Raw genomic sequence first — 11,571 nt, 5'->3', positions numbered from 1 at the left:
TTAACCAAACGTCAAGATGTTTTGACGGGGATGAAAATGTGTGAGTCCTATTTACGCATGCAAACAAACATTTACACACTGCTGCTAACCTATGGTAAATGGTGTATACTTGTATAGCGCTTTCTACCCTCCTTCGAGGGCCCAAAGCGCTTCACAGTCACAGAGCCATTCACCCATTCACGTGCACATTCACACGCTGGTGGTGGCTCTGCTGCCGAACACTGGCGCCAACCTCCCACCAGAGGCAATTCGGGGTTCAGTGTCTTGCCCAAGGACACTTCGACACATGGGCGGGCAAGGCGGGAGTCGAACCCGCTCACTGGAGTTGACAGGAGTCGACTCATCGGGAGTCATCAGGTCATCAGTCATCAGGAGTCGACCGCCCTACCACTGCTCCACGGCCGCCCTGGACCTGGAGTAGTGCGGTCTGCAGGGTCTTGTCCAAGGACTCTTCAATGTGCTGCGGCTTTGGTCTGATCAGGGTAGGAACTGCAGTCAGATGTCGACCGCTCTACCTCTACACCATTGCTGTCTTTAGTCATGATCTATATATATTCTAAAATGTTTTTAAAGCAATAATAATCTCTATGATGAATCAACAGAAAGCTTTCTGTCAACATCACTTTTCATGGCAGAAGTACAGCATATCCCCATGTGGCCACATTTTCAACAGCAGTCTCAACAATGGTCCCTATACTTTCCTCCCATTCAACTCCTCCAGTTCTTCCAGGATACCAGGACGTACCCGGGGTCACCAACATGCACCGGATCTGCCACAAGCCTCCACCTTTGTGGACATACCCATTAGGAGAGCAGTCGTGCCAGATATGAAAACCAACAACCGTTCACAACACAGTTCCAGTCAAGCCATTGTGTTAAAAAATGTGGAACCTTGATGATTGTATAAGATACTAATAAAAACCACAGGAAACCTTATTGTTACCATTGGCCGTATAGTAGAACTGGACTGAGTGGCCCCTCCCTCCTCGTGTTCCGAACAGGGAGTACCCACTGGCTCCAAGAAATAGCCATGATTCAGTCCTTATATTTGTTAAGTATTTTTTCAAACATTTTCTTACTAATCCCAATTTTTTTTCATTATATTTCTTTTCTGTAGTTCAAGTTTTAAACTGACCAATCAGATGCCTTTCAAATGGAAAAGGGTGTGAATTTCCAACGAGCTCTCTCCTAATTGGTGAGACTGGTTGCCATGGAAATGTTGACTCAGACCAATTACTGCTTGTTGACGGTTTCTGGCGCCAACATCGCAAAAGAATAGCGACTGAATGAATTTCATTTTGTTGGAGCCGAAAGTAAGTCGTTTATCATGGGTAACGTGACTCTCACTCAGTCCAGTTCTCTTATACAGTCAAGGATACAGTTATTGTCGACATCTTATGATCTTTGGTCAAGTAAAAACAGTGAAAAGATGAGATGATTTGAATTTTAAGGGATTCGACTTGATAAAAACATATTTTTTTCCTTGCTTTTTTTTTTTTTAGTCCTCTTTTGTACAAACACACCATTTCTGACACTGTCATGTCACCGTATACCCTTCCCTTGATGTTTTTCAGTCAAAAACCCTAAATCACTTGAGCTTGATCAAGAACTGGCAGGTGTTTTCTCAACAATAAAACTCAAAGACCATTGTTTTAAACTACCAGTTATTTATCTAAAGGAGTCACTGACTGGTTAACCTCACAATCCGTCAAAAAGAAAAACAACTCTTTTTATTAGTTACATTAATGTGTTCGTTTGGATTTTATCACTCTGAGACATAATATTCCGTTTAATTGCTGGAATTTGGCCCGATCTGATGGAAATTCTGTCTTTCTGTTTCTGGCCTTGTGACGAGTGTGAGACAGACGTAGCCCTAACAATAAGATCTGGGATTCTGTTAAACACACAAACACACTCCTGTGAACTCTGCCGCAAAGTGCTACGTTGGAAAAAAAAAAGGCCCGGCACGGCCTGAAATAGTTCATATTTGACCAATTAGTGGAAAATCTCACAAGAAAACTCTGTCCCAAAGAAAGCTCGCTGATGGCCAAAAGAGGTATCGAATGCACAGCCGTGTATATGGCAGCACGTTGCAGACTCACTGAGCTCACCGCCATTATGCAAAGCATGTGGGATCGCTTTAACAACGCTGGCAGGAAAACAAGAAATTAAATACTAATTTTAGCTTTAACAGATATTAATTCTTGCAATTAGCAGCGTGAAACCGAAACTCAAAAATCTCTCCCTCAACTGCTCCTCATTCTTCAACCATTTTTAGGTGTTATCTGTTGTCTGAAATGCTAAAAACATCTTAATGTATATTAAAGATGATGATTTAAAGATTTTTAAAGCATGTTTTTCAGGATTTTTGGTTACCTTATGTGGATTTTCCAAATGAATCTCCAAAATTATAATGTGGAAATTTGTTAGGCAATTCCTAAAACTTGTTAAAAATCAGTTTGAGTCGATCTGGGCTTTGAGACAAAAACACTGTTGGATGCACATAATAAATAAAAGTAGAACAGATCATAAAAGTTGATTAAAACATGACCCACTCCGATCAGAATTGTGTTTTTAACATGCTTTTGTGGCATTTGTTTGATGATCGAAGACATAGATAATTATTTTAATCAAGTTTAAAACGGCCTTTCTGAGTATTTCTTTATTCAAATTGTTGTGAATCAGAAGCAGACCAAAAGATATAGTTGGAAAGGATTATATTTGTTGCACAGAAGATACATTAAGTTCACTACTCTGCTCCATTCTGATGCATCCACTTAAAAAAAATTATTTATGTACATTCTTGAACCAAATGTTTTTTTCTTTGGGGTAAATCTCAACTTTCAATTTTTTATATATATATAAATAGTGACCACATCATGTCATCGTTTCCCCTACGTGAACTTAGACAAGACCAATCGAAACACGATCAACTGATAAAACTCTCTAAACTTAATATTTGAAAGAAATCTGATTCAAAACAATCCTAAATGATTCAAAATGACATTTCAATATTAGCATTGTACATGACATCATTGTAATGGTTTGACATCAAGACCAGAGTAGTTGATCACACAGTCTATTCTTGGAAAATGTGTTATTAAATTATTTCCTCTTTCCTATTTAGGGTCAGTTATTGATTTTCCCAAACAATATGAAGCATGTTGTTTCTTTTTGTCAACAATATTCATTCTTCCTTGTGTTAAAACAACAGCTATAATAAGATGAATACATCTGGATGGTTCTTTTGTTTCCACAATGGCTTCATTGTATTCTGTGGTTTTAGTTCTGTTTTATTTTGAATCTACTGCTGAACTGGTTGAATATATTGGTGGAAAGAAAGATGCCTTTTCATTTTTATGTATTGAAATAAAATGGTAATTGATGTCAAACTGATTGTTTTTGCAAAAAACAAAAAACAAAATCTGTGTGGTTTTTTCCATCCTTTTTGGACAGTTTTTGTGGTATTTGAAAGAAGTTAAAGTTTAGCTTTCTGTCCTAAATGGAAAGCAGAGGCATCTTGTTTTGTTTCGGCATAACAATACTGTGGGTTTAAAAACGGTTTTATTTGGATTTTGAATGCATATTTGCTATCATTAGTTTCAGGGAGGAAGCCAGAGAACTGTGATCTGAACACAACAAATCAGCTTTCACCAATCTGCATAATTCGTTTGGTAAATAACTTCTGTTTTTTGTTCAGCCTCTTTTGAGACATAGATAAGTTAGTCAAACAAAGTAAGTCATCCGGTTCTTTGTCAGATCCCATCCCTCCTTAGCTGTTCAAAGAGGTCTTCCCAACAGTAGCTCAGAGTGTTCTCACCCTTATCTACTCGAGTTGTCCCTGACACTTTTAAAGATGCACTTGTTCAACCCCTGCTTAAAAAGCCCGGTCTAGTTCGGTGTTAGCTAACTTCAGAACCATCTCCAGGATGCCTTTCATATCAAAAATCTTGGAGAAAATGGTTTCCCTTTGAGTTTTCATGACATCTTTGAATTTTCTCAGTCTGGTTTATGACCCCGCCACAGTACAGAATCGACTGTACTGAGGGTCAGTAACGACATCCTCCTAGATACTAATGCTGGTGATCATGTGGTCCTGGTTCTGCTGGATCTCTCAGCAGCATTTGACACAGTGGATACCCGTATTTTTAGGTCATACCTAACAGGATGGACTATGTGTGTTATCTTGATGGTTTTAAGTCAAGAACCGCTGGGGTGTCTTTTGGAGTTCCACAAGGTTCAGTTTTCGGGCCACTTCTGTTTTCCTTGTATCTGCTTCCATTAGGGTCCATTCTAAGAAGACACGGTGTTTCCTTTCATCTGTACGCTGATGACAGTCAGATTTATCTGCCACTGAAAAGGAAGGATGGATTTTCTGCTAACACACTTGTATCATGTCTGCATGATATTAAGAATTGGCAACCCAAACGTTTTCTGAGTTTTAATGAAAAGAAACCTGAAGTTTTAGTGTTTGGACCAAACAGTCTTAGAGGACCGTCCCCAGTTGATCTGGGTTTTTTCACCCAGTATTTTATCTGGGCTGTGGACCGGCACAGGGAGACTCTGTGCTTACATAGTTGGGCAGTAGCATGAAGGGTCTCACCTAAGGACTCACTGGATTAAACTCATTGCTCCCCCCAGGAATGCAAATCCGGATTTCCCAGGTTCCAATCCTTTATGCAGCCAACTGAGCCGTCCAGCCACTAAAGTTGATTAGAAGTCTCCTAACGTAAACTCTCTTTAAGGCAACTTTTAACTTGCCAACCAAAAAAATGAAGGTTTATGGAAGAAGAGGCTGGTAAGAAGTGCTCTATGGGGCATTTTTAAAGAGGAAGGACCCTTAGATCAGGGTTCTCAAACTCAATTTACCTTGGGGCCACTAAAGGCAGAGTCAGGCTGAGCCTGGGCTGTCTCGGGTTCCATTTGTGCCAGAACTGTCTCTGTCTTTGATCCATTGTCTATGTCTACTGAAAGGGTTTATAGAACATTTGTTCATGTCTATGTACTACCAAGCAATATCTTCTGCGTATCCTGTGAAACGACAGGAGCTAATGATGCTAGCAACTGTTTTTACCTATTGTGCATATTTTATGACTCCATCTGTGCATCTGTAAAAACTACAGGCATGAAGCCCAATGAGGCAAATTGAATTTGTGATATTGGGCTATATAAATAAAATTGAATTGAATTGAATTGAATTGAACTGTTGCTAAGGACTTTTCTGACGACCAGATCCAACGACAATAACAAATGCAAAGTTTTAAGGATAAAGCAAGCTGAAGCATTACAAAACAAATGTAAAACAATCATCAGAGAAGTGTGGACTTGCAGAAAATATTGATTAGTAGACATTAAACTTGATGTTCATATTAAGGTGGGAGCCGCATAACATTGACTGGTAAGGCGTAAAATGCCCGCGGGACGCCACTTTGAGACCCCGGCCTTAGACTAATGAGACACATCTCACCTGGGGCTTCTGTAATTTTTACAACGCTTAAAGAAGCTTGTGTTGTGTACTTTGTAATCTTTTTCAATAACGATACTAATATTGACACAAAAATTGGTGGGCAAATGGGGTACAGCTGCCCCCTTGTCCCCGTAGCTCCGCCCCTCCATCTCACACATCTCACTGTCACTTCTCTTTTCCCGCTTCAAAAGACCCTCATCTGACATGGATCGTATAAAATCATCTAAGCTCACATCCAGAATAAAAAGTCAAGACAGCAGAGGCTTTCTCCAGCCTCGAACACACCAGGACCAAAAGCAGTGGTCTGCTCCAGCTCCTCATCATCACTCACGTTACTCACGCATTGCTCTGTGTGTTTTTGATCTGGGCTGTTGGACTCGTCGTGAACGGATGCAATCATGATGTTCGGATTGTTTCCGCGCCGTTCAATCAGAGGCTGTTTGATGCAGCGGAGCAACAGCACGAGGGAGGAGGGGTGGTGTTTGTTATTCTAGGTTAGGTTGGAGTCACAGAACATCTAAGAGAGTACAGGTGCTTTGGAGCACATTGTGTATTTGTTTTACTTTGTAAAAGATCCAGACCAGGGGGATTGTTTCATTTAGTCTCCTTTAACAAACAGCAATTAGGCCGGCTAATGAGACCTGGGTAAGACACAGTAAATCCATAGTTTATCCTGCTTTGTTTTCTCTCACCATTCCATCCATCTTGACTCTTTCCTTCCTTTTTAGACTGCTTTTTACATCAGACCTTATGCTGCGTCTGACCTCTTTTGCCTTTAATCACCCCCTTTAATTCAAGCCCCATGTTGTGTACGCTCAGTGCTTCTGAACTGGGACCGCTCCCCCACCTATCATTCCAAATAAAAAACCTGGAGAAGCGGGGGAAGCTCATAAATTCACTTCTGCAACAACAACAACACAGAAAATGATCTGTCTTGATACTGGGAAAGAGCTACTGCTTCTCCCGCCCCGAGGGGAATCACTGGTGATTGATTTACAGGCCAGCGTAATCCAACTTATTCCTTAACAATTTAAGAAACAAAGTAGTTCCACCTGCTTTGCTTTTTCAGGTACTCTGAAATGGAGGTTTGGCGACTCTGGAAGGGAGCTTTTAATGAACCTTCTGCAGCAGTTTGAAGGAAAACAACCAAAAAGTAGTCTTTTTAAGTGTACTACAAGTATACTTAGTCTATACTAGAAGTGAGGCGGTATCCCTTAAGTTTCTTTTTTTTTTTTTATATATATTTTTTAATAAATCTAAAATGCTCCATTTCACTTACATGGTTTGTAGTATAATTCTAGGTATGATCAAGTATGCTCAATAAAATGAATCAATTAATGGATCTATTTGTCTGCAAGTAGCAGAGCAGGGGGACTTTGGCCCGTCCATAGAAGTTGCTGTTGCTTTTTCAAACAGTAGTTTCTCATCTGCTCCTGATTCATTACAATTTGAATAAAGAAATACTCAAAAATTCAGTTTCACTCTTAACTTCTTTTTCATATGTCCTCTATCATCAGAGAAATGCTTCAAGAGCACATTAAAAACACCTTTTTCATTGGAGTAGGTCTTTAAGATTTACAGAATTACAAGGTGGACTGTCTAGATTTGAACAAAACCCAGCGATTTAACGTGTGCCATGTAGTCCAAAAAAATAAGGTAAGTTACTTTGTTCTGACTGATTTTAGTTTGTTAGATTTTGCTGTCAATCTGGCAGCAAGAGAAGGAATACCAATGTAGACCTTGAGAAATTATTTGTAAAAATCACATTTTTAATAGATGGTTTTTTTTCTTATGACAATCTGTACATGTTTTTGATCAATATATATATATATTAAATGGAATATTTCTTTTCTAATGACAATATGGATTTATATTTGATCCTTGATCTAGTTATGTTATGATGACTTCTGAAAATGGTAAGTCTAAATACATATTTAACATACTTCTTCTTTGTCATGTTGTTTATTAATTGTTTTCCAATGACCTGAATCTGTGTTGGTTGGAATAACTGATTTGAAGTTTAGAACCAGATATTGATTATTTAGGTAAAGAAAAGGTAAAAAACAAAAAAAGCTTGAAGCAAAGCAGAGGAAGGATTATATAAATTTGCTTGCTCACACTCCTTTTCAAGCAATGTACTGAACTCTTGTTGACAAACTTAATATTTAATAGTTTTCATTGTGTCATGAACTCTAATATTATTATAACTAATCATTACATAATTATTTACTAGTATGTCTATATGTGGATGTTTGCATATTTTCCAATCCATGACTAATTATGCTAAGTTTTATATCTTTCTGTATAGATTTATATTTGTTTTGTTTATCTTGTATTATTTTTACTTTGATAATTTTAAAAACAAATATTTTTTTAATCCACTTTTACTAAATTCTGGCTGAAATGCACCAGCAACAAAAAAAGAAACTCTAAATTTTTGCTAATTTATGTAATTATTAATTTATTATTATTTTTACTATTATTATTATTATTATTATTATTATCATCGTTAACATCACAAGATCTACTGCTACATTTGCTGGATTCAGATGATCCTTTTTGGAGCAGGGGGTCTTTTATTTTGAAAGGTCATGCAAAACTCTTGCAAAAGTTTTAAACTTTTTCATACTTAAGAATAATGTATTTTTATAATTATGCTTTATTTATGGAAAAAAATTCTGACAAAACGATAAACGACGGAATACTTATATTTTTTCTATAAAGATAAGAATAATGAAAACAGAAAGAGTTGGTTTGACATTTCTAAAGCTTAAACTGGAGAGACAAAGACAGCGAAATTTTTTGTTATTTAGTTTGTCAAACAGCTTCAACTATTGTTCAAGTTTCGTTGTTTTGCTTCTACTGACACAGAACTATAATACAGAAGACATGTAATACACAGAACTTGGCCAGAGTAAAGTCTGCCGCGCGTTTCCGCGGTAGAATTGAAGATTTGGCGCTTTTTGATCCATCGCGCTTTCCGTCGTGTGTGGTGGTATCTTGGCAACGGACCGCGTCCACGATAAATTGAAGGTTTGTATATTGAAAACCCAACACGGTACGGGAATTTAAGAAGATTTAAGCACTTGCAATCCTAAGCAACATATCTGACAGTAAGTTTTGTCTTTTTGTCAAACTTTAAGTAACATTTTTCGTCAAGTTGATACAACAAAGCGGAAGTCTTCTTGTCAGAATGATGACAAACACATTTTTTCTCCAGAAAGTGATGCTTTAAAAGTAGCCTGCGCTAAATACTATACATTATTTTATTTTCTCACAAAATGTCGATGTTTTTCTGTTGTGTAGAGACAACACAGACCAAATGTATTCTGATTTGTTGTGTTTTTTAAATGTTACAAAGCAGTCTGCTTTTTTTCCGCATCAAACAAGTTTCATGATTTATTTGAAAATTAATTAAAAAAAATTCTGATCAATATTTTATGATTCACATATAAAAAGGTGCTAAAACTTGCTTTTGTTTTAAATTAGTAAAAAAATAGTAAATTATTATGTTGTGTTTTGTTATTTAAAATTTAAAAATATTATTAAATTATTACTGCAATTACCACAATGAATAATAGAGTATAATTTTGTTTTATTTTTAACTTCTGAGTTATAACCTAAAACAAAAGACAATTTTTAACTTGAAAAAAATTATTCAATTAAAATAAATTAAAACCAAAATATATAAACAAATCAACATGTTTAAAACTCACAAATAACATTCTATATATATTTTTTTTATTTATTAAATATGCAAAACAGTTTCCTTTTTATGCATTAGGCCATAGATACAAACATACATCTCAACTTAAAGTGAAAAAACAATAATAAAGCACATTAACACTAGAACAAAAACTTTTTATCCACAAACTACGTATAAAAATATGACAATGTTTATCTCTTAGAGAAGTTCTTATCTAAGGATAACATTGGATGAAAAGTAAAACTTTTTGTTGGCTCAGTGGGATCAAAGATAGGTGATATCGCAAGTGTTGAATTAGTGGCTGGATGTCTGTTGCCATGGAAACTGGTCCAGCCTCTCATCCGATTGCAGCTTCTACACATGACAAATAAAAAAAAGAGGAAGTTGTTGATTTGGATTGTATCACTTTGATGCAGCAATAATTAAAGTTTGAAAAAACAACACCCTAAGTGACGCCGCTCACTCTCAACTTCTCTGTTTTAGAATCTCCCGTTTGAAGTCATGGGGGTGTCGCTGTCCAAGGCGGCACAGTGGACCACCTTCAGTCCAGACGCCGGCAAACTGAAGTTCACGCCAACAAACCAGGCCCTGCTGAAGGAGATCCTGAGCTTCCTGGAGCGGATCGTCTCCCAACACCCACAGGAGGCCGACTGTGTCTTTGAGGCGCCGCTGCAGTGGCGCACCACCTCGTTGGCACCTGATCCCAAAACAGACAATGACATCAGGTGGGTCTAATCATCAGATGCACTTCTACAGAGGAACTACATTTCTGATGTCTTTTTTCACACCCAGTGTCTCCACTGCACGGTCTCACGAGGCGAACAGCGAGGGGGCGCTCTCTCCTCCCACTGCTCACAGCTTCTCCCAGCTTTCCAGACTAATTCATGCCGCTGAAGATAAGAAGCTGGAAGAGATTCAAGCGTGTCTGGAAGGTGACTGATACTCACTCACTTCATGTTTTTGTGTTAAAGCATCCACTGAAGGATGCAGACACACTTGGACTTTGATAGCACATTTACTAGAAAAAAATTAACTGCTCTTTCCTTCAGAAAACAGGAACTTCCTGGTTAAGATTCTTGGTCGCAGATTTGCCTCCCAGTTGATTGGAGATGATTCTGACGCTGAGAGCCTCAAAAAGGATGAAACCTCAGACGTCAAATCCAGACTGATGGTCCTGCTGCAGAACACAGACGAACAGATCCTGAGGGAGCTTCTCCGAGACGTCTCAGAGTGAGTGACAGGCTCCCCTTCATGTTGATGCCCTACCAGTTTTTAATGTTTGCCCTTTTTGTCTACATGCTGAAGCGCCCAGTACGACCCAGACCTCATGAAGGTCGAGATGGACTTTCTGCAGTTCTGCAGCGAGGGGGACGACCGGCTGCTGAAGTCAGTCCGCTACACGTCAGGTCGGACTTTTCTCCACCATCGCTTTTCACACTGATATTTTACTTTCCGCAGCAAGAAGGCGAGGAGGTCACTGGTTTTTGTCACATTTTAGTTTACATTTTAGTCCCTTTTTCCCCTAGTTACTGTGCATTTGTCGAGGCCTGAAAGAGCATGCAGTGAATGCAGTTCATCATCATTCATTCCTCCAGTTAAATGGACAGAAGACGATATGAACATAGATGCTTGATAAACTATGTAGGTTTTTACATCCCTGTTGATCTGAAGAGGCTTTGAAAATGCACGGATTTTAAAATAAAAGAAAAACTTTTGCAAAAAGTTAGATTTTTTTGTTTTTGTTTAAAGCACATATTATCCCATACTGCACAACAATGGTTCATAGCTGTACAGAGCTACACTAAGAGGATCCTGTTTGGCATGTTCGGATCTTTTATTTTGAAAATAAGTAATTTAAGCTTCTGTCAAACATAAAAAAGTCACATTTTGAGTCACTTTTTACATTTTTTGCTTTTAATCGTGCCAAAAAGTAAACATAATTCAAATTTATTATTTAAAAAAATGATGTAATGAGTGCTAGTTAAAATTTCTTAAAGGGTAAAATAAGATTTTCGGTTTTGATCAGTAGAAAAGGAGCCAAATGGATCTTTTACCATTAAAGGTTGCAGACGCCTTCACTAAAAGATGATAGTGTCACTAAATTATGCTCAGTTTCTCAGGGGAAGATGTACTTACACTCTAATACAAATGGTGTTTTTAACATGTTCCTGTGCCATTTTTCTGATGATGGAGGACATAAATGAAGAAAATTAACTTTTAAGTTGTATTTCTAAGTATTTCTTTCTTCATATTGTTGAGTCAGGAGCAGACAAAAACATGCATTTTAATTGTGAGGTAGAAAATATGCTGTAGCAACGAGAAAGAGGAATAGGCTTACTCCACCCACAACTGAATTTTTTAATGACCCACTGCCGCTCTGCAGAAACTATGTTCTACA

General features: G+C 37.8%; 1 protein-coding gene across 2 annotated transcripts in view; it reads left to right on the top strand.

Annotated features, from left to right (window-relative positions):
- Positions 1-8,449: 8,449 nt before the first annotated feature.
- Positions 8,450-11,571, top strand: part of armc4 (armadillo repeat containing 4) — a 50,968-nt gene continuing 47,846 nt past the window's right edge. Inside the window, exons 1-5 of one of the 2 annotated variants that reach the window (XM_024280626.1) lie at positions 8,450-8,580; positions 9,657-9,898; positions 9,966-10,105; positions 10,223-10,403; positions 10,479-10,579. In XM_024280626.1, coding sequence (XP_024136394.1) covers positions 9,675-9,898; positions 9,966-10,105; positions 10,223-10,403; positions 10,479-10,579 — 646 coding nt within the window. In that variant the 5' untranslated portion in view covers positions 8,450-8,580; positions 9,657-9,674. The remainder of the gene's footprint in view (positions 8,581-9,656; positions 9,899-9,965; positions 10,106-10,222; positions 10,404-10,478; positions 10,580-11,571) is intronic. The other variant, XM_024280625.1, reaches the window with a different exon arrangement.

The sequence above is a fragment of the Oryzias melastigma genome, linkage group LG20 (genome assembly GCF_002922805.2).
Source record: "Oryzias melastigma strain HK-1 linkage group LG20, ASM292280v2, whole genome shotgun sequence".
In the NCBI taxonomy this organism is placed as follows: Eukaryota; Metazoa; Chordata; class Actinopteri; order Beloniformes; family Adrianichthyidae; genus Oryzias; species Oryzias melastigma.
Note: the sequence above shows the minus strand (reverse complement) of the source record. Positions and strands in the feature narration are given on the sequence as shown.